This window comes from Apostichopus japonicus, chromosome 7 (genome assembly GCF_037975245.1).
Source record: "Apostichopus japonicus isolate 1M-3 chromosome 7, ASM3797524v1, whole genome shotgun sequence".
NCBI lineage: Eukaryota > Metazoa > Echinodermata > Holothuroidea > Aspidochirotida > Stichopodidae > Apostichopus > Apostichopus japonicus.
The window spans coordinates 20,940,336-20,964,586 of record NC_092567.1 but is presented as its reverse complement, the minus strand read 5'-3'; the positions used below and the strand labels follow the sequence as shown (position 1 = coordinate 20,964,586).

The following is a 24,251-nucleotide window of genomic DNA, read 5'->3' as shown; positions in this document are numbered from 1 at the left end:
TCAGTGGGTAGGAGAGGGGAAGGTAGGGGAGTGGAAGGGAAGGGAAAGGGGGATTACATGCAATAGCGGTTAGGTAGGAAGGAAGGTTGTGTGACAAGAAACTCTGAGGGTTTTCCCAGGTGTATTTAGAATACAATAACACAATATTTGTATTAAACTGTATACAACTGAATTTCAACATAAGTGTATACGTACTTTAGTTGTTGTAGTACTGTGTGGTAGTCTGGTACGGTTAACACGACCATATCACTGTGCCATGTCACGCGTAACACATCTGTTACTAACTTAAATGTAAACTGCATGCTGCAGTGTTTGACAATTGAATAATGACAAAGTGCATGTTTTATTCCCCATTGATATGTAAAAGGTCCCCGCCTAAACAGTTTAGTAAAGCAATTCTTTTCAACAAATGACTATGAATTTTTGTGCAAATATCATGTCAATTTTTTGACACCCTTTACCAGGGAAAGACACCTGTGTCCCGTCCATGGTGGTTATTGCAAGGTCACATGTGCCACGATGGAGGAACGGTGAATCACATTGGCTGCCTTGATTGGTCGAGCCACGATAGCCTGATTGGAGGAAAATCAATTAAAAGACAGAAGCCTGTTGTATCGAAATGAGATCGTTATAACATGATTGCTAATTACTCGGTTTGAACAAGAGGAACTGGAATATATTAAGTCGCTGACGATATAAAGAGGAACATCCTCTGAAAAAAAACTTGAGAAGGGTTCATATCTTTCGCTGGGTAAGTGAACGAACTTTTCTCTGTATAGCCCCGGCGGTCCACTAATTTCTTGAATGGCAACAGCTCTATAGCGAGTTTTGTCATTGGGAATAGAGCAGTGAAAAGTTGCAAGGAATTAGTATAAGGATGATATACACAACAAGCGGCCAATGTGATCCATTTGATTTATGATTTTGCCATTCAATTCATCGCTGTAAAGAAAATTAGTTTGCTTATATTATGCTAGACTTCATTAAAGGCATATAGATATCTCTTCCTTTTTCCTTGTATTACTTACAATTTGACAATATTTTCGTTTTGGAAGAAGGTATGGAATTGACGTAAAATGTTATGAGTATAAACATTCAGGCTCCTCCCTTCGTCATAAAACTCTACCCCCTCACCAACCCCCCCCCCCCCCCCCTCATATCCCACCCACCACTTTTACACTTTGAACTGTTAAGATTACATCTCTGACAATGTATACCCAGATTTTTTTTTCAACAGTACAGTTTATATAGTATGCATACAGCTGAATATTCAAACACAGTCTTTGCGTGGGTTTCATTCATACTAAATCCAATATCAGTTCAGTTCAGTTCAACGGTTCAGTTTTCTTTTGTTGTCAAGATTTCTGATTTTATCTTTCTATTCTGTCTTTTTATTTTTCTTTAAAAAAAAAGAGTCAATCCTTTCATTATAGTTAATTTTTGAACCCGACAATTCCTGCGTTTCAAAAGTAATGCCGATTTGGTCGTAACCACCTGAGCACTGCTATTGACACAGTGTCATATATACTGAGAAGGCTGTTTTGTGTATTAAATCTCCACTCCCTTTATTTAGTCGCAACGAGTGCAGTGACAGTCAGCATTGTTTGCTTATAGCTAAATGCATTGGAGACCATTGTTATATTCAGCCCACCTGTTTCTATGTGGGTGTGTTGAAAAAATGTTGGTATTTGCAATTACTTTTCTCACAATATTATATACATATGATGATATAGTCTTAGCAAGAATGCCATGGTGTGGGTTGGGATAAATGGCTATTAAAGTTGATAGCAACAGCACGCATATTAGTGTGTGGTCCCTCCCCCGCCCCCACCCCACCACCACCCCAGGCTGTTCAGATGACGGAACACCGTCAGGATCACAAAGATACAATGTAAGGGGACTGACTGGTGTTTGAAGTCGGATCAAGTTGTTCAATGATTGTTCCTGCCCCTATCTGGAATGACATTTTCTATAAAAAAAAATTATTATTAGTTTTTTTAATATATATTTTTTATCGCAAATCCTTTATGAACAAACCTGACCTTAATGACCCTCATATGTCAAAGGTCATCTGTTTCTTTAATTCTATTTGCTTTGTTACCAGGACGGACATCAAGAGTATAGAAAATGGCTAGAGTTAGCGGTTACGCTCGTGTCATAAAGTATCTGCTATTCCTCTTTACCTTCTTATTCGTGGTAAGACAGACACTTTTTTTTTAAAACAAAGATTTGTATCATTCTCTACAAATATAGTTTGACCCATTTTATTAAAACCAATATTTGAAATATTTATGGGTGCAGTATATGATATGTTGTATGGGCACAGGGGTGGGGCATGGAATTGATCTTGCAGGATATAAGCACAGTGCAAGTTTTCTATCTAATCGTCAACCCTTAACACTAAAGTATATAACGCCTACCAGAGCCGCCCACCTCCCTGTGAAAAATAAAAAAAATACCGTAAGAAATGATGAGAAAATGTTGTTAAAAATATTCCTCAGGCTATCACGAGCAGGCTCTTTACAAACGTCCCTATGTCGCACTTTCTTTTCTTCCTTCCCGTCCCTCAGTGTAAAAGTGATCGTTATTAATGCTTGCATAGAGACAAATAACCGATATAATCTGGATTTTTTTCCGAGCTGCATTAGATTGGGTTGTGATGAAAGCCTTTTTCACAGGCTGCATAACATTTGCTTGAGGATTTCTAGAAACAGTGGATGTTTTAATCTTATGGATATGATCGATGAATAATTGAGAAAAGCAAAATTAATGTTCAGATCATTTGGCGGGGGGGGGGGTGGGGGTTGAGGAGGGGACTTGGTACTTGTCTCTCGTTGATGTACAATTTTACAAGCAATGTAACACTCAATGTAAAGTTTAATGATCTTTTTGTTACCATAAGTTTGCGTCACCATCTCATGCAGAAGTAGATACATTTCTACTAAATTTCGATAAGTTGCTTATTGTGGAATTTTTTACAATTTACAGACATTGAATTCGGTGCTCATGAAGGTGGGAAGGAAAGTTTACAGATCCTTAAATATAACTGTAAAAGTTGCATTGTCATTGATTCGATGTCACCAAAGTGTCTACTAGTACACACGTGATGCTGCATTTGATTAACGTATTGATTTTACATTAAAGACCCTCAGTTATTGTATGAGGGTAGAAATAACGGTCTCATTCTGTCCATAATGCTTCAATCTTACTTACATAGATTACAGGAATTATTCTCCTTTCACTGGGCATCGCCCTTCACACCAACGAACATGCATACGCCGAGCTATTGCCGTCCTTCCCGTTTCTCAACGTCGGCAATCTCTTAATCGTGGTCGGCGTCTTGGTCTTCATAGTGTCATTTGCGGGATGCTTTGGCGCCATGAGAGAGAGTAGATGTCTTCTATCAGTGGTGAGACAATTATGTCAAACTTAAAAAGAATATGTCCACGTCCAAATTTCTCTGTGATATGTTCAAGAGGAACATAATCTAAGCATTGTGGTGAAACTTGCATTCAATTCCTATGTACCGTTTTTGAGTTATTGACAGTTGAAGTTGCCACCTATCGAAAGTGAAAGAGTGAAAGTGAAAAAGAAAGTGAACTTGAAGCAAACAGGTGTGACGTCATTTTTGCACACTGATAAATAATGTTTTGTTTTCCTTTGAAATTGACGTCTAATTTTATACTCCACATTGGATGTATCCATAATGTGAATGTATACCATAGGTATTGGTATTTTATAAACTTAATATCCCATTTAGACAAACTAACAACCTTATTCAATCTAAGGTCAAATCAATTGACTGCAAAATAAAGAAAAAACAAAACATTAATTTGTCAGTGTGCAACAATATGACATCACACCTGTTTGCTTCATGTTCACTTTTGGTAGAATAATATCAGATAACTTCAAGTGTCAATATCTCAAACACAGTATACATAGGAATTGAATGCAAATTTCCTTAGAATACTTAGATTATGTTCCTCTGTAACCAATAAAAAAGAAAATTTTACCTGGACTATTCTTTCAAAATTTTTGCTGCATCAGCTATACCTATGAGTGTGGGCCTTCTGGAATTTTGAAACCCTGAAAGTTGCTTTAAAGGAGCTTACAAATATTGCCAGTTTTGATATAATCAATGTTATGAGAGCCTTGTAGTATGAGTATGCATTCTCGGTATATATGTATATATATATATATATATATATATATATATATATATATATATATATATATATATATATATATATATATATATATATATAAATATATATATATATATACATATATATAGATATAGATATATGTATATATATATATATATATATATATGTGTGTGTGTGTGTGTATTATATATGTATTTAACCACTCTGTTCTTCTACCCTGAATGATTCTATTAATCCATACAGTTCATCATCTCACTGGTGGTTATCTTCATCCTGGAGATGCTGGTCGGTGCCCTCGGATATGCAAACAGGAATAAGGTGAAAAGTTTTGTAACGAATGATCTCAAACATGGACTGGACCAGTATGAAGAGAACGAATCGTACAAAGCAGCATGGGATGAAATTCAAAGCAAGGTATGAGTCTTCGGGATTGCCTAATAAAGCCCGGCATGTTTTACAATCGTGAAAATATCGAGAAGAAAAAAAAAAATCGAAAAAAAAAATCGTGATTTTTTATTTCTACATTCGTGAAACGTGAGCAACAGAACTAAACACCCTTCTATAGCTATAAAGCTTCACTTTTTTTCTTACAATTTTATGCTTTTTTTTCTGGTTTCCATGGTAACATATTGATTTGCTTCCCAAAGAGCAATTTTGAATTATCGCAATAGAAGGCACAACTCTCCCTTAGCTTTGGTGTGTATTGCTTTATAGTTACATGAGAAAACCTATAAATCTCAAGATTTCTGAGGCTGAAGCCAAAGACGTAGAAAAAGCTACCTCCCCTGACATACTTTCGTTCCGGTCTATATATGGGCTCCTTATAGGGAGTATAAAGTAGTCTCCAGTAACACAAGTGTCAGGCTATGCAGGTTAAGTATGAATATATAAACGAAACATCACAACAAAAAATAACAACACAAAAACTGAGCAAATTAGCAATACTTCATTTAATGATCCACTGAATCGAACATAATTTTTAGCTACCTATAGTTTTGAAAAGTTTATCATTGTGTATCGAAATGATCTTAAAAGTTCCTCAAACTCGATTTGACGTCATCTACAAACCATTTGTTATGAAACTTTGCTCTCGCACTTGATAGGAGATATTGATGACGAATGTTTCCCTTTTCCTTTGTCTGTTTTGTCCCTCCCTCCTCCCTCCCCCTCCCCCCTCCCCTCACCCATAGCTGATGTGCTGCGGCGTGGAGAAGCCCGATGACTGGTACCTGAATTCTACTTTTACAGAAAACTCAGTACCAGATTCTTGCTGCTTGGAGATGAAGGTAGGATGCGGTAGGGACGGTTCGGGTACTTTTACGACGGTAAGTAAAATCAACCATTCACCGACTGAGCAGGGCGTTCTCAATCATAGGCGTAGGAGCCCAATTTGATTTTACGGGGGGGGGGGGGGGCTGTAACGATTTGCCAGAAAAGTATAACCAAAATTGGTCGCACGCTCCGCGCGCGTTCAACATCATACTGTGCATATCATTTAGGCATGCATCGGTTATTACATCGCATGCCAATAACATACAATCATTTGCCGTGTTATTACCCTTCCATATTGGTTAGAATTATTGGGGAAATCGCTACAATAATAATGATAAAATAATATCAGTTTAACCATTAAAAAACACATTGCAAATTATTTTTCTTTCAGTAGGTGCCAGAAAAATTCTCAGCATATTGCTCGAATTTTCACAAAAATGTTGGGTCGGGGGCTGCACCCCCCAGCCCCCCCCGCCTCCTACGCCTATGTTCTCAATTAGTTATATAGAATGGTCAGGCAGAAAGATAGTTTGGATGAAAAGGCCAGACAAAATCAAACTTTCCAGTCTGTACATATGTAAACAGGCTCCATTTCCTGTTTATAGTCAGTAAGCTGCTGGCTTCACATTTTATCCTTTTACTTAAAATATTCCATCAGAACAGAAGTTCATTGTCTCTTCTGCAGTTTTTGTACATAAATTTAGTGTCCATTAGCATGTGGGTTGCCTCTTTACTACAGGACTCCCTTGTTCTTAGAAAAGTTGGCACCAGCATTGCTGTGGTCAGAGTTTTTCTGGTAGCAACTCCAATCAGGAGATCTTTTAAGGATGGTTTAGAGAAAGTTACTTTACTGATTGGGTACTGTATCCTTACTCCAATTTGGCCCCTCCCTTTACTTAGACAAAGAAAATGCTGGGTATGCCATGTGGCTCCAGAGCACCTTAACCCCCCAAGCCATGAGGACATAGGATTTAGTATTGTAGGAGAATTAGATACAAAGTTAAAGTTTTTATATCATATACCTGAATCTGTTCTGCGGAATGAATTTCAATTTTATACATTCAAGAAGCCTACTGTAACTGTAAAATATAAATTAATTGTTAACCTCATCGTTCCTGATACTGATCACCATTGAAATCCCCCAGAAGCCTAGCTCTCGGCTATTACAGGAACTGTACTATTCACTTTCCATTGCCATCTCATGGAAGGATCTTTAACCATTCTTTTTGGAGAACACTAACTTTACTTCACCTTTATTTACTGCCCGCCATTGATGTCCCTTTGGAACTTTGTTTAATATACCGTGCCTGGATTCTATTCCATTTTCCTGGATTCTATTCTATCTCGCCTGGATTCAACTCTACCTTGACAGCCTGCAGAACAATCTATTTCCCTTCGGTCGACCCTTTGGACTTTAATTAATTTTACATTCTGTGCCTTTATATTGTCTAAGGATTTGTTTTGTTGTGTTGTGTGTGTGTGTATGCAAAGTGGCCACCGGTGAGCAACCAAACTGTAAGTTAAATCATTCCTTTATTTTCTATTAGACTGGACCCCGCATTTCAATACTCTCCTACCCAAGTAAGAATAACTTTTTTCAATATTCATATTCATATCTCATATATTGGACTCTTCAGTTACATATATGAGTCTCACTGTTATATCTATTGTTTCAATACAATTCTCTCTATAGTATATATACTTAGCCAGCTACACACTGTTTCTTTGTCATTTTTGAAGTGTTCATCTGTCTTCATACTGGTGAGACACTAGTTATTAAACCTCTAGTCAACCCAAAGGGAGTAACATCCCTTACATATTTTTGGTAGTACGAGTGGGGTTTTTGAGGTTTGGAGGGTGAATCTAAGTTCAGAATCCTTCTCAGTTCTGCAGTGTGTGGCTTACTAAGTGGTGTATTTGACCTTATAGAATCCAGGGTCAACTAAGTTATTCATGTTGGTTTTACTGGCAGTATTTTTATTGCTATTCTCTCAGTAATTTCGTGGAATTTCAGTCTCAGTATATCTTGTGGTATTTCAGGTGTATCATTGACAGGCAGACATTTTAAAGTGTGTATTCATTGTTAGCAGTGTCATTAGAATTACAGTACTTCTCTTCATTACTGCATTATTGTATTAAGCCTGATAGATCTGACAGTTCCAGGTTATACTCCAACCATGTCTCTCCCAAGTAATAATGTGTCTCCTCAACCAGACTCTGCCCAATCAGGTGGCTCTCCATTTCCCCCTATTGCTTATGCATACATCCCCATAGATCATAGAATACCGATATTTGTAGGAACTCCCACCAGCGCTAACGACCCTACAATTAGTGACTGGGCATCAAGTTTACGAGCGGCTCTAAAGGCTTGGAAGACCCCATTAGATCAACAAGTAGAGCTAACTTTAAGATATTTGGGTGGGGTAGCCAAGAGAGAGGTTCTGGTGTTGGAACCAGGCCAAAGGTCTTCAGTAGAACAGATCATTACCTACTTAAAAAATATATATGGGGACAAAACACCACGAGTCACCCTCATGGGACAGTTCTATGCCAGGCAGCAGCGGCATGGAGAAAAAATTAGACAGTATGCCCTACACCTCCAGGAATTACTACAAAGGGTAGAAACAAATTACCCTGGAACGCTGCTTGGCAAGGATAAGGTCTTAAGAGACAGATTTGTGGAGGGCTTGGTGAGCCACGCCCTGAAGACAGACCTGAGGAAGGAATTAAGGAAGAAAGCGGGGTTGACGTTCTCCGAAATCCGGGATGAGGCCCTCGAATTAGAAGGGGAAATGGGGGCAGAGATGAATGCCACAAATGTAGACGTAATAAGGGCTACCAATCAACAGGTCCAAGGACAGCCGTCCGAGCTGCAAAAATGGCAGCAGACAATGGAGGCTGCCTTCCTAACCATGCAAAAACAGATGAGCGAGCTGCAAGCTACCCTCACCCAGCCTCGCTCATGGCAAAACAGGGGTACGACATATGGCCCACGCCCCACCGACCGCTTCACTAATGATGGGAAGCCCATATGCAGAATCTGCCACTTTCCAGGGCATATTGGTCGCAACTGCAGGCAAGGAAGGACAGAAACAGGGAGAGTTCCTCGAGCCCCTGCCAGTGGGCAACATCAAGGTACTGGGTCCCCAAACTAGTCTGGTCCACTGTTGGGAGTCAAACAGTGGATAAGGACCGTATAGACCCAGGCTCAAACCAAAGACTACAAACAGAACAGTCCAGAATAGTAGGTGACTACATGCTCCTTGATATAGCCATTGAAGGTATCCCTGCCACTTCATTAATCGACACTGGCTCGCAAGTCACCACTCTCTCAGAGAAATTTTTCAAACAACATCTGATGGACCAAGGAGTAACTGTGGGCCCCATAACCTGGCTAAAGCTAACTGCAGCTAATGGATTAGATGTACCCTTCTCTGGTTGTGTGGAGGTGAATCTGAATATTTCTGGCATTACCATCCACACCGTAGCACTCTTGGTCCCCAGGGAACCTCTCCCAGGTGTTCCATGTCTCCTGGGAATGAATACCATTCAGCAATGTAATAGAGAGCTGTTTCAAAGCCAAGATCCTGCTTTCCGACAACAGTTTGTTGAGAACCCCCAACATGCAGTGCTGCTTCAAGTAATAAAACAAGTGAGGGAGGATGTCGATCGAGATCCAGAGGGCAGAGTAGGGAAGGTTGTTGTACCTAGGGGTAGGAGGGTAGTAGTAAAGGCCCGCAGTGAGACTCTAGTGGAGGGATTTTGTATATTAGATGAAGAAATTACCTGCGACCGAATACTGTTAGAGTCACCTCCAGATCAGCATAACCACTTACCGAAAGGCCTGTGGGTAGCTAAATCTCTGAGTCGTATAGATAACCATACGACCCAGGTCAGGATTATGAATACGGGGACTGAAGATATCTACTTGCGGAAGGGCACCCCGTTGGGATTTCTGTACAAGGTGAATATGCTGCCGTCCGGGCCCACTCTAGACCTACAACAGACGGGACCAAACACTCTCCAGGTGGGAGTTATGGAACAGCAGGCTACCCTGTCAGAAGATATCCCCCCTGAAAGTGACTTTTTGTCTAAAGTACATGTTGAAGCAGAAAACCTTACTTCAGACCAGCAGAACAAACTACAGCAGTTTCTGTACAAACACCAGGATGTGTTTTCTAAACATGACAACGACTACGGTTGTACCACTACTGTCACCCATACTATTCCCACAGGAGATGAAGCCCCCTCCCGAGAAAGACACAGAATGATCCCCCCAAAATTATACCAAGAGGTAAAATCACAGCTACAAGCCATGCTGGAGAACGGTGTAGTTCGTGAGAGCTACAGCCCATGGGCAGCACCAATAGTCCTTGTGAAAAAGAAAGATGGATCTCTTCGTTTCTGTGTAGACTATCGCCGCCTCAACGACAAAACTCGAAAAGATGCCTATCCCCTCCCAAGAATTGAGGAATCCCTGAACGCTCTGGGTAAGGCCAAATTATTTTCGACACTTGACCTGGCTAGTGGCTACTGGCAAGTTGCAATGAATCCCGACGACAGATCCAAGACGGCCTTTACCACGCCAATGGGGTTGTACGAATTTAACCGCATGCCCTTCGGGTTGTGCAATGCACCAGCAACATTCCAGAGGTTAATGGAGGGTTGTCTTGGGGATCTCAATTACGAATCCGTCTTGCTGTATTTAGATGATATTATAGTATTTTCACCAGATTTCGATTCACACCTTGATCGACTGGGGGTTGTATTAAGAAGGTTACATCAACATGGTTTGAAGGCCAAACCTTCCAAGTGCCATCTTTTCCAGTCTTCGGTAAATTACTTAGGGCATATTGTCTCAGCAGAGGGGATTGGGACAGACCCTGACAAATGTAAGGCAGTAAAGGAATGGCCCACCCCAACTGCAGTCAAGGATGTTAGGTGCTTTCTGGGCCTAGCTGGTTTCTACCGTCGGTTTATCAAAGACTTTTCAAAGATAGCAACACCCTTGTATCAATTGACTAGGGTACCAAAGAAGGGTGCCTCGAAAGCTCCCAAACAGACATTTGAGTGGACACCATCCTGCGAAGCAGCGTTTCAAACTATCAAGGCCCATCTCTTATCGCCACCAATTCTGGCTTATGCCGACCATAACCTGCCCTTCCGATTATATACAGACGCTAGCAATATGGGATTAGGGGCAGTCTTAACCCAACTACAAGAGGGACAAGAAAGAGTTATTGCTTATGCTAGTCGTAGTCTACGGGACTCGGAGAAGAACGACCAGAATTACAGTGCCTTTAAGCTTGAATTCTTGGCCGTAACCTGGGCTGTTACACAGAAGTTTAAAGACTACCTTTTGGGCTCAGAATTCACAATCTACACAGATCACAACCCTCTGGTATACCTATCTACTGCAAACCTGGGTGCTGTAGAGCAACGCTGGGCGGCTAGATTAGCAAACTATAAATTCACGGTAGTTTACAAGCCTGGAAAGCTGAACACGAATGCTGATGCATTATCCAGAATGCCTGGTCAAGCAACAACACCTGCAGACGGAAATTATGACAGTGACGGTGATGTTTATCCATCCTTCCATCTGCAGCAGAATGCCACCACATTGCCTTCCTCCACTGAGCAAGGGAAGTGGGGCATGGATACTCTACCAGGCCACTCCATACAGGAGCTGAGGGAACAACAGCATTCCGATCAAGACATCCATGAAATCATTGATTACTTAAAATTACCTGAAAGACCACCCCTGGAAGGAAAGTCCGAAACCTTGAGATTACTACTAATGCAATGGAATGCACTTAAGATTGTGGATGGCTGTCTGTATAGGGTGATATCAAGTGGGCCCCAGCTGGAATCCTTGAGACAATTTGTTGTACCCAAGAGCATGAGGAGTGAAGTTCTTCAAAACTTGCATGACCAAGCCGGTCACTTTGGGATAGCTCGGACCCTTGCAATGATAAAACGGAGATTTTACTGGCCCAACCTAGAGCGTGATGTGAAGCAACACTGTGAGAATTGTACCCGTTGCAGTTTGGCGAAACCACCCACCAACAATGTCAGAGCCCCACTAAAGAGTATCCGAACCTCCGCCCCTCTCGAGCTTGTTGCAGTAGATTTTCTAAAGCTAGATCGATCATCTGATGGTTATGAAAATGTCCTGGTGATAACGGACCACTTCTCGAGATTTTCCCAAGCTATACCAACCAGAGACCAAACTGCGGTCACCACTGCAAGGGCCCTATGGCAACACTTTTTCATAAGGTACGGATGTCCTGCCCGAATACTATCAGATCAGGGAGCCAACTTTGAATCCGGTCTCATCTCTGAGCTTTGTCAGTTGTATAATGTACAAAAGAGCAGAACCACGCCCTACCATCCACAAGGGAATGGTCAGTGTGAGCGGTTTAACCGTACACTCCTCAACATGATAAGGTCATTAAGTGACGAGCAAAAGAAATATTGGCCAGCCTTCCTGCCTGAACTAACATACCTGTACAACAACACACCCCATTCCTCCACTGGCTACGCTCCCTTTTATCTGATGTTTGGCCGCCATGGTAGACTGCCAATTGATTTAATAGTAAAAACAGATGACCATCAGGAGACAGAAATTTCTACAGAATGGGTACAGAACCACTGGCAAAGACTGCACCAGGCACATAGGCAGGCAGAGGCAGAGTGTCAACGAGCTGCTGACAAGCAGAAGAAATATTATGACCGTAAGGCGAGAACAATGCCCCTATCCAGAGGAGAAAGAGTTCTCATTAAGAAGAGGAACAGAAGAGGTCTTCGTAAGACTGATGACTTCTGGCAAGCAGTACCCCATATAGTAGTTGACCAACCAAACCCAGATATACCAGTTTACAAAGTGAAACCAGAACATGGTGACGGTAAAGAGAAGATGCTGCATCGTAATGCCCTGAAACCCTGCATGGTTACTGTTGATTACGAAACCTGGGAAGAACCCAATGAACAGTTGGACGATCACGGAACGAGACAGGCAGCCCTTGGTGTCTACCCGGCTGATGTGACCCCAGTGATCCAGCTTCCTGTAATCCAGTCCCAACCCTCGTCATTACAAACTTACCCACCTGCAGTAGAACAAAGTATGCCAGTTTTGCCAAACAGACCTGAGAGAGAACTCGAGAACAGTGCTATTGCCCGAGAGAACACCACGTCAGAACCACCAGTTACCTCTCCCTTGTGTTCCCCTGTCCCCCGTATTGCTCCTCAAACAGAGAGATTACATTCCCCACCTATTTTAAGACGTTCTATAAGAATTAGAGGGATTCCCCCTGAAGAACCCCAGGGCATTCAAATTATTCAGTGCCCTGAGTTACAGCCAGTTGTTATAACTATGTCATGGTTGGAGGCAGGCCTTGAGACTGCCAGGTCTACAGATTATTTTAGGCATTTACTCAAGAATTCATAAGTTTGAGGAATGTTTATTAGTTTCATTTTCAGTTTATCCACTGTGATAAGTGAAGTGCTAGATGGACTTGATGTCCTTTGTACCAGTCTGTTATTGTTTTTATTTTATTGCCTCGGTTGTCAATAACAAAGTAACTTAGCTATATTCTAAGTACAGACGCACAGTCTATGTATTGGCAATTAGGAAGCTTCAGACAGGAGCAAAGTATCAGCATATTTCTATTCGTATTTGTATTTTTCACTTGGACAAGGTTTTGAGTTGAGATTCTTTAGGTTTAACTGCCTTAAGTGTTGTATTGCTGTTGTAAATTTAAGGTTGTTATATGTTTCTTTTCTTTGTTGTTGTATAGTGTATCTCTGTAGTGTCACAAGTTTTTAGTTGGCAGTGTAAGCCAACTCAAAGCAGGGTGGGATGTAAACAGGCTCCATTTCCTGTTTATAGTCAGTAAGCTGCTGGCTTCACATTTTATCCTTTTACTTAAAATATTCCATCAGAACAGAAGTTCATTGTCTCTTCTGCAGTTTTTGTACATAAATTTAGTGTCCATTAGCATGTGGGTTGCCTCTTTACTACAGGACTCCCTTGTTCTTATAAAAGTTGGCACCAGCATTGCTGTGGTCAGAGTTTTTCTGGTAGCAACTCCAATCAGGAGATCTTTTAAGGATGGTTTAGAGAAAGTTACTTTACTGATTGGGTACTGTATCCTTACTCCAATTTGGCCCCTCCCTTTACTTAGACAAAGAAAATGCTGGGTATGCCATGTGGCTCCAGAGCACCTTAACCCCCCAAGCCATGAGGACATAGGATTTAGTATTGTAGGAGAATTAGATACAAAGTTAAAGTTTTTATATCATATACCTGAATCTGTTCTGCGGAATGAATTTCAATTTTATACATTCAAGAAGCCTACTGTAACTGTAAAATATAAATTAATTGTTAACCTCATCGTTCCTGATACTGATCACCATTGAAATCCCCCAGAAGCCTAGCTCTCGGCTATTACAGGAACTGTACTATTCACTTTCCATTGCCATCTCATGGAAGGATCTTTAACCATTCTTTTTGGAGAACACTAACTTTACTTCACCTTTATTTACTGCCCGCCATTGATGTCCCTTTGGAACTTTGTTTAATATACCGTGCCTGGATTCTATTCCATTTTCCTGGATTCTATTCTATCTCGCCTGGATTCAACTCTACCTTGACAGCCTGCAGAACAATCTATTTCCCTTCGGTCGACCCTTTGGACTTTAATTAATTTTACATTCTGTGCCTTTATATTGTCTAAGGATTTGTTTTGTTGTGTTGTGTGTGTGTGTATGCAAAGTGGCCACCGGTGAGCAACCAAACTGTAAGTTAAATCATTCCTTTATTTTCTATTAGACTGGACCCCGCATTTCAATACTCTCCTACCCAAGTAAGAATAACTTTTTTCAATATTCATATTCATATCTCATATATTGGACTCTTCAGTTACATATATGAGTCTCACTGTTATATCTATTGTTTCAATACAATTCTCTCTATAGTATATATACTTAGCCAGCTACACACTGTTTCTTTGTCATTTTTGAAGTGTTCATCTGTCTTCATACTGGTGAGACACTAGTTATTAAACCTCTAGTCAACCCAAAGGGAGTAACATCCCTTACACATAGATCGAAGCAATGTGCCCGGTAGGGTGGTCAAGCCTAATGCATGAAAATTGTCTATTAAAATCAAGCATAACCTTGCCAGTAGCAGTCTTTCACATAATATTTGCTGTTGCAACGTCTTGTAGCTCAAGTGGCGTTGACTCTGAAATATAAAGGTCAAGTTTTACGATCCATTAAACTGCTGGTCAGTGGTCACTCCAACCAAGTTCGATCAAAATCAAACATTGAAGGTATAGGGGTGGGCTTTTCTCGTGTCTGTTGTTTTGTCCCCACATGACCGCCAGAAATGACTTTTTTTGCAGCATATCTGCCAAACAGATCAATATACTTCTTTGATACATTTTTCTGGGGATGTTTTTCACCTCATGAGAAAACCCTCTGTAATGTAAGCTAACTTTAAAGATAATATCATAGCTCGCTCTGTCTCTTCTTGCATAGTATGTTGTGTCATGGAGGTAATTTCTCTATAAAAAATGTTTGTACACTTTTATTAATATTTTCTAGTCGATATCAGAGTTGCATGCATGACCCATACGTTTATCATGTATATATGCGTTTAACTATAAACGTCTCTGTCGTTTTCAATATAAGGTATCTTTCCTCCTTGTCAGGTTTAAGCTGGTAGTATAAGTCCAAGCGCAAATTGACTTTATGATCTATGGCAAGCCATCTGGGACAAAACACCGCAGAATATATCCACGTATTAATTTTGAATATATCCGCGTATTAATTCGAATATATACACGTATATATGATTATCCAATCATAAGGCTTAAACATTTCCGCGTATTAATGGGAAAAAAACACGTATTAATTCGAAAACATATGAGGATTTATTCGAATACCTATGAGGATTAATTAGAATATAAACACGTATTAATTCGATTATATACACGTATTAAGTTATGATGTTGTCTATAGATCAAGTACGTTTGGCCTCAGGGTGTACGTCAATAGAGACTAACTTTGCAATTTTTCATTTACTGCACTGGCGAGGCTAAAATGTTTGTGCAGGGAGTAACTCCCTGGTTTGTGAAAGTTATAATACATGCCAGATATTGTCCGCTTTAATACGCGTATATATTCGAATAAATATACGCGTATATATTCGTATTAATTCGAGGATATATTAAGCGGTGTTTGTCCCATGTGGCTTGCCATAGCGATCGGCTTATATTCTCATTGTCCCTGGGTGAAACGAATCGCTTCCGCTTCCTTGCTCCCTTTCTCTGACACGCAAGGATCAGTGACTTCATTAATACTATTTTCCCTTTATTCATGTTCATATCTTCTGATTTTTATTAATTTTTTTTATGGTTTACATTATCTGTATGATATAACAGTGAGATATGTTTGCCAAGTCTAATATCTGTTAAAATAAATAATATTTTGTATTAAACGCTGCTCACATCGGCTTTGATTGGATTTTTTTTGTTATTTATGCTTCATCAAAGTTATAATTATATGCATATCATATTTTAATTTGAGAAACAATGGTAGACGATTGAGTTGCGAACTTTATTATAGGCTTTACTTTTTTACTGAATTAGTGCACTATACATAACACTGCACATTATTAAACTAAGCTTACAGATTGTTATTTTTTCTCACTTTTTCATGAATATTGATTTCAGTAAGGCCATATCTTTGGTGACTTAATACATCGATGGAAGCAAAATATCAATTAGCTAATTATTTTTTTTTACCTTCATAAAGTTTTCATGCAATACCTACCTATTGCTAAGGGGGTGATTATGTTGTGTTGTCTTGGGGTAGAAGACGAATAAATTTATTGCTCGACGACAGACAAAGATTATGAGCTTTGCTCTTCTTTATACTAACTTCTTTTTGTTTCTTGCCGAAGGAGAAATGGAATATTTTGATTATCGTACAGGTCAAGGACCAAATTGAAACCCTTGTTAATTACACAAAGTAAAGTTTGGACGGAGTTTGAGGTCAAGGTTTGAAAATCTTGTAATTGCGATAACTCGAAAAAATGGATTTACTTGAACTTTGGTAGGTAGGGTAGATGCACTTCAGTAAGTAGAAGAATCCTATTGTTTGAGTTCAATGGTCATTTGCGGTCATCAGGGGTCAACGTGTGAAAACCATGCAATTATAGCCACTCCATATGATGAAAACATTTTGTGAATTTTGTACATAAGTGAATACCAGAAATCTGCCCATTTTGATATGTGGTTCGATCGAAGTCAAAGGTCATTGGTCAACGTAGTCACGAAAATGTTTAAATATGCAGGATTACTCTTCAATGTAAATAAGGAACTTGTTTCTGAAAGTTTGAAGTTTGCATACCGTCCATATGAGTGCAAGGGTACTTGCTACTGATCACCAAATGGTTAAACGTTTTTGTCTCCTAAGTGTTACATGAAATACCCTCATATGAAACGTGGTAATAGCAATCACTAAGTCGTCCTTACTTCCTGCAGGGTTTCCAGCACAGTGCACAATGTTAGAGGAATATTGCTAAAAGTATGTAATGTGTTAAACAGTTTGGTACTCCTCAGATATGGAAAACCCCCATATATGTTTTTTATGTATTTTAGATCCTCCTGCAAGCAGGAACTCGCGAAGAAGCCATCATTGGCTTATCAAAGTCGCAAGCTGACCCAAGTCAGTCTCTTAGATTTATATTTTAACGTCCATGATTATGAATTGTCATTATGAATTGCCTGTAACTGGACGACATACATTAATCTTGGAGTGACTCGAAATCGGGACCTTATGATTGAAAGGCACCGGCGTTAACCACTGTGCTAACACTCCCTAAATGTGTGACAGTGTGACAGTGATGCCACGGTGTATATGTGAGAGTGTGCCACAGTGTGCCACGGTGTGTATATGTGACAGTGTGCCACGGTTACATAATGTTCCCATGCTATTTCATATGTCCACACTGTGTCTGTCCGATGGGATCATGAAAACCTCAATGAAACCACTGATTTAGAATGCAGTGTTTGGTTAGCAAACAGTGTATACACTAAGTCCCTTACATGTACTCCTATGGTATAGTACTCATCGCACCGGAACTCGTTCTGGTACTCCTTCTGGTACTCCTTCTGGTACTCTGGGCAATTTTTTTTTTTATAAATCTGGTATGGACACTAACTGTGCAAGATTCAGTGTAGGCATATTTCGACACTCAGAACTATATAATTATACTAGTACTCAAACCAAGGGGAATGTTTAGTACTTTAGTCTTTTACTATAGCACTCGAGCCGTTGTATTCGTACTAGTTCCAAGTCTGGTTAATTCGCATGATAAAAATTGACCTATCCAATATTGACCAGTGGACTGGACATGCACACATCCTTGCAATACTGATTTTTTGTGTGTTATTGCAGTATGCATACAACACTGTATGTACGTACTATTTTACCTGACCTTCCATAAGATATTTTTTCAGTGTTTTTTTTTTGTTCTGCCCTTTCATCCAGCTGGAGGTCACCCACACCTCATTGAACTACTTCATTATGATCACAATTTAATTGTTCAGTGTGTGAAACTCTACTACTAGTGGGAGTTTGCCCATTTGAGTTGTATTTCAGTGTGGGATTGTACACAGATTGGTATCGTTTGAGAGAGATTGTATTCTTTGTATTGTAAGTCTCGAATTGGTAACTACAACAACAGTAATTAAGATCAATATATATATATATATATATATAATATATATATATATATATATACATACATACATACGTATATATATATATATATATATATATATATATATATATATATATATATATATATATATATATATGGAGCTCGTGCAATACAAACTCAACAGAAACCTGTGTGTACTAAATTACTAATACAGTCCATACATGCTGTAGCAATCTGCTAGTATAAAGCAAGTCATTGCAATTTTAGATGTTTATTTTTATGTTTGCAAGTTTCCTATACAACATGATAATTTCCTGATCAGCTTGGTTCACATGTGCAAACTGAGCAAGATTATTAGTTGTTTTGCTTTGTATTGTATATATATAGATATATATATATATATATATATATATCTATATATATATATATATATATATATATATATATATATATATATATATATGTATATATATATTTATATATATATATATATATACATATACATACCACAATACAAGATTACACAAAACATTATTATAATGAATAGTTATGGAAGACCTATACATAAAAGTGTTTATAATCTCTTTCCGGGTGGCTGATTACTAAGTCCTTCTCGACATTGTCAGACCTACTGCAGGACAAGAGTTTCACAATGAGCTATACTGGCTAACAAAATGCCTCTACTCCCAAATAAAATTTAAAAAAAATCCCCTAGTAGATTGGCGAAAAACCCATCAAAGCAGCCCAGCTATATTTGCTGGTAATAAGCAATAATACAGAGCAGTATTTTAGGTATGGAAATGATTCCGGGCCGACACTTTTACGACATTTTTCTCTGACTTTAATATCCGTTTTTTTTTTTCATTTGAAATTAAAAGAGCAATTTATTGGAATTTTTAAAGAATGGAATAACATTTAGTACTGCACTGATGGGGAGACATCATCATCATCGTCATTATCAATTAAACTTTAAAGGAGCATAAAAAAAACATTAATTTTTTTTGTAGGGCCTATTGTTGCTCATAATTAAAACTTTCATTAATACTTTCACTTTTGCATTAATTGGTTTTATTTGAAGCCTTTGTTCTTTGTTCCTAGGGTTGTAAAGAGGCAATGACGACGACTCTTGAGGCTAACCTCTCAGGAGTGGCTGCTGGAGGAATTATCATAGCTTTGTTTGAGGTAGGTCATCCATCAACAGTAAGCTAAGTAGTATTGTGGGTGCGAGGGGTAGGGGAGGGAGAGGGGCTTCATGCGAGCGTCATGTAGAGGGCGAGTGGAGGTTTACTTTTCAGGAGTGGCTGCTTGAGGAATTATCAATGCTTTGTTTGAGGTATGTCATCCATCACCAGTAGGCTAAGTATTCTTGTGGGTGGGGGAGGGGTAAGGGGGAGGGGAGGGAGAGGGGGAGGGGAGGGAGAGGGGTTCATGGTGAGGATCATGTAGTGGGCGAGGGAAGTTTACTTTTCAGGAGTGGCTGTTTGAGGAATTATCAATGCTTTGTTTGAGGTAGGTCATCCATATAACCAGTAGGCTAAGTAGTCTTGTGGGTGAGGGAGGGGAGGGAGAGGGGGAGGGGAGGGAGAGGGGGAGGGGAGGGAGAGGGGTTCATGGGGAGGGTCATGTAGAGAGCGACTGGAGGTTTATTTTTCAGAAGTGGCTGCTTTGTTTGATGTAGGGATCCATCACTAATAGGTTAACTCCTACGGCAGGTCGTCCATCACCAGTAGTTTAAGTGGTCTTGTTGGAGAGGGGGAAGTCCGGAGAGGGGATATTGTGGGGGGGGATCATGGAGAGGGGGAGTGGAGATTAGCCTCTCAGGAGTCGCTGCTGGAGGGATTATAATAGCTTTGATTGAGGTAGGGCATCTATCACCAGTAGTCTCAGAAGTTTGGGAGGGGGGTGGTTCACGGGGACTGTCATGAAGAGGGACGGGGGGGGGGGGTGGAGACTTACTAACGCGCAGGAGTGGTTGCCGACAGGAGGATTCTCATAACTTTGTATAAGGCAGTTCAACCATTACCAGTAGCCTCAGAAGTCCATGCAGTGGAGGGTTCATGGGGGAGGGTTCATGGCGAGGTTAAGGAGGAGTGGCATGGCTGACTAATTATTTCTTTCAGATATTGTCCCATGAAACATACGCAAAGGAGAAAATAGTTTGAAAGTTTTCATATCACATATTCAAGTCTAAAAACTTAAACACAAATTGAGTCCTCCATGTATATATCAAAATTTCATTTCTTTGACTCCCAAAAATAAAAAACAGTCCTTGTGAAATATTTGACCCAGTTTATAAGGCCTGCTAATACATCTGAAGTCATGCGTGGACACTACTGAAGTAAATCAAGCATAGATTTTAAAGAGAAAGTGCAGGGTATCATTAAGAAATTGTTTATCCGTAAAGCTTATATAGAAAGGTCAAACATAAATAGGGATATATAATGCTTTCCAGCTAATTCCCTTATATGGTTCGTCAGTTGTTGTTTGGACTAATTTTGTAGTTTCTTTATTGTGTTAGTGTTGTTTCAATTTATAAATTTCTCTGTTATATTACAGATTGTAGGATTCACGTTTGGAATTGTTCTTTGCTGTTTTATTTCCAGCACTGATTGAGGTCTGCTTCAGCTTTTAAAATCTTAAAGATGCATGAAAAAGAGCTTGCTTGTTTTAAAGAACGCTTGAAAGACAAAAATGCATTTAATATTCTTCTATTATCGATACATTTCCATGAAACCACTATCATTGGTATGAAAAACCTGTCCAAGCACAAACGATACACTTTCAGTTACCTTGTCTACTGACTGAATTAAGGAACCTGCATGTCCCAACAAAAACGATACACTTTCAGTTACCCTGTCTACTGACTGAATTAAGGAACCTGTCCGAACACAGATGATACACTTTCAGTTACCCTGTCTATACTGACTGAATTAAGGAACCTGTCCAAACACAAACGATACACTTTCAGTTTCCCTGTCGACTGACTGAATTAAGGAACCTGTCCGAACACAGATGATACACTTTCAGTTACCCTGTCTATACTGACTGAATTAAGGAACCTGTCCAAACACAAACGATACACTTTCAGTAACCCTGTCTACTGACTGAATTAAGGTACCTGTCCAAACACAAACGATACACTTTCAGTTACCCTGTCGACTGACTGAATTAAGGAACCTGTCCAAACAAAAACGATACACTTTCGGTTACCATGTCTATACTGACTGAATTAAGGTACCTGTCCAAACACAAACGATACACTTTTAGTTACCTTGTCTACTGACTGAATTAAGGAACTTGTCCAAACACAGATGATAAACTTTCAGTTTATACCTTGTCTACTGACTGAATTAAGGAACCTTCATGTCCAAACACGAACGATACACTTTCAGTTACCTCGTCTACTGACTGAATTAAGGAACCTGTCCATCTGTGCAACCTCATGTGTGTGCATGGCATGTTTCTATTTATATATGGCATGTTTCATTTATATATATATATATATATATATATATATATATACATTGAATGATGGGAGTCCCTGCAATTGTCCCGCATTAATATTTCGGCTCGAGAGGGGGGGGGGTGGTGGTCGGCTAGTGGAGGGTGGGGAGGCGTAATACCTGCCATTATGTTACCATATCCTAAGACCCTTACTGTACAACCTCAGATATGGTTTATTATATTGTCAGTATGGAGCCGCTATTTCCAGGTTTCTCATGCATGTACCAAGCTTTTAAGCATCTACGTCATGCTGGGGACTGAACCTCCCCCATCTCAGTTCCCAAATCTGGGCAGGTGGTCCCTCTTGTTTCAACGGTGCAACTGTAAAGAAACGCAAAAAAAGAACGCATGCATGTTTCGGGATGGTCAACCATGACCGAGCATGAAACACCAAGATGACGTGAATATTCAATTCCTAATTTTCTCCTTCTGGTTTAAGCTCATTATTATAATTTTTTGTGGTGTTGTTTTTGTGTCCATTTATTAATATATTTACTTATTTTTTTTTGGCAGATTCTTGGTATGTTCTGTGCATGTCTAGTTTTGAGGCAGGTTAGAAGCGGAGAAAAGGTTTAGCGTAACTGAGATGAATCCTTAAACCCCATCCAGGGGCGGTACCTGGACTGCTCCCATGACCCCTGGTGATAGTTAACGAAGGAAGTCCCGAAACCTAAGGAACAGTCATCTAGTAAAATCTATAAATCCATTTTGGATGATAATTTGACACGAGGAAATGTTTTAACTGAAATATGACATTTTTCTTCTCAGTGTATGAAAATTGTTCCAAAATTTGATTGTTATCCAAATTATGTTCTTTTTCCCATATTTTTCTTTGTTCTTTTATTTATATATATATATATATATATATATATATATATATATATATATGTGTGTGTGTGATTGTCTTTTCTTGATGTAGCTCAGTGGGAAACGTTTCATTTTGTTTTCTGCCAGGGTTGGTCGATTTAAAATCACACCGATTCCTGATTCCAATCACGGCTTGATTTCAAATCACTTTAATTTGTTTATTTATTTTCTCTTCAAATTTTAGCATAAGCCAACATTGAGACTTTTTTTCTAACAGATATACCCATAGTATAGATCTAAATCTAGAGAGAAACGCTACATACCATATTTCACTTGGAATGTTCGAATAGTTTATGAGCGAATCTGGTGGAGGGCCGATTATGATGGTGGAAGTTTTGAACCGAAATAACTTACAATTTGGATCCTACATAAACTGCAAAGAGCATGTGATATTCACATTATACTTATGCAATTGTGTAAAAAAAAAACACATAACTGAAGCTCTAAAATAAAGAAAAAAAATGATTTAAATATAAAAATAAAACAAATCTGATTGAAATGATTATATCTGCATTTTTTATTATTTTTCAAAAATAAAATAATAGGCAACCCCGTTTTCTATTGTTTTAAGTAGCTTATTATGTAGATTTGTTTATTTATTTATCAATTTTCAAGTTTGTTGGATAATAAATGTCAAATACTGATTTTATTTATTACCTTTCAGTTTACTTTCACTCATAATCTCAATAAAAAATGAATTAAAAATGAAGGGGAAAAAAAGAGAGGAAATTTTCACAATTTTATTTTCTATATGTGATTAAGAAGCAATATGAAAAACTTCTGGGTTAAGAACCTAATGAAATAACATCTCATTCTCATCAATTTTGATTTCTTGAAGAAGCTTAAAAAAAAAAAAATTCTGGATGGATGACTGTGTTATATGTTAAGTCGCAGGCATATGTTTAAATATAATAATCCATTAGTTTTGGTAAAATGTCGATCCGATGCAAAATTGTATCTTTTTAAGATCTGGATTCTAGCCATCCAATCGTTTGTTTTAAGTTATTTTCTTGTGCTTGCTTTTGTTTTGTTGTTGCCTGGGTGGGGGAGGAGGGTGGACCAGCATTCCATCTGTGATTACTCAGTGATAATCAGTGTTTATGACAACTGTGCATATACGATGATTATTTTCGATCAAAGGGTCAAATACATTTCGTTCTTTGTTAACTTGCCCTATAATGGAAAGAATTTTGTGAATTTCAAAAATTCAAAAATTCATTTGTTGAGGCATTAAGATTATACAACATTTCTTAAGTGTTTAACCCAATGTCCACCCCCCCCCCCCTGCATATTGCTTGAAGAATCTATAAGATACTACAGTGATTACGTGACACCTATTGTTATTATTATTATTAATATCATTATACCTTTGATAAGTATGAAGATAATGTTCCTTCAATTACTATTCCTCTTAATCGCGTTCTCATCGGCATGAACGACAGGCTCTAAAAAAATTTCTTCGGTTCCACAATTTAGTCGAGATTATAACTGATAAATAATTCGTAATCTTTTTATGAATGGCCGGATTATTTTGAAATTCCCTTAGAAACATTAACCTCCCAAGAAAAATAAAACCGTTGCTAGGTTAGTCTTTTTATACGTTCATAGTATAATTGACTTTGAATTGCCATCACACAATACCTCCACATAACTAGATTCGTATCTCACCAAGCGGTCCACCCACTGCCCCATTATTTGCAGCTAACCATTGT

The 24,251-nt window shown here is 38.9% G+C and overlaps 1 protein-coding gene across 2 annotated transcripts; it reads left to right on the top strand.

The window, feature by feature from the left end:
• Positions 1–552: 552 nt before the first annotated feature.
• Positions 553–23,876, top strand: LOC139969689 (tetraspanin-4-like). Of its 2 annotated transcripts, XM_071974837.1 has the most exons (8): positions 553–751; positions 2,105–2,196; positions 3,218–3,409; positions 4,410–4,580; positions 5,357–5,491; positions 19,267–19,350; positions 20,725–20,782; positions 22,186–23,876. In XM_071974837.1, exons 2-7 carry the CDS (start codon positions 2,128–2,130, stop codon positions 20,779–20,781), a joined length of 708 nt encoding a protein of 235 aa, XP_071830938.1. In that variant the 5' UTR covers positions 553–751; positions 2,105–2,127; the 3' UTR covers position 20,782; positions 22,186–23,876. The 2 variants fall into 2 exon arrangements, with proteins under 2 accessions (XP_071830938.1, XP_071830937.1); XM_071974836.1 differs by lacking the exon at positions 20,725–20,782 and having other exon boundaries at positions 570–751; positions 22,186–23,864.
• The last annotated feature ends 375 nt before the right edge of the window (positions 23,877–24,251 follow it).

What these genes read in the sequence shown, in the direction of transcription:
- LOC139969689 (XM_071974836.1), top strand. Translation starts at nt 2,128, where the DNA reads ATGGCTAGAGTTAGCGGTTACGCTCGTGTCATAAAGTATCTGCTATTC. An exon ending in TCTTTACCTTCTTATTCGTG is followed by an intron (nt 2,197 to 3,217) that starts GTAAGACAGACA and finishes TTACTTACATAG; the next exon opens with ATTACAGGAATTATTCTCCT. An exon ending in TTATCATAGCTTTGTTTGAG is followed by an intron (nt 19,351 to 22,185) that starts GTAGGTCATCCA and finishes TTTTTTTGGCAG; the next exon opens with ATTCTTGGTATGTTCTGTGC.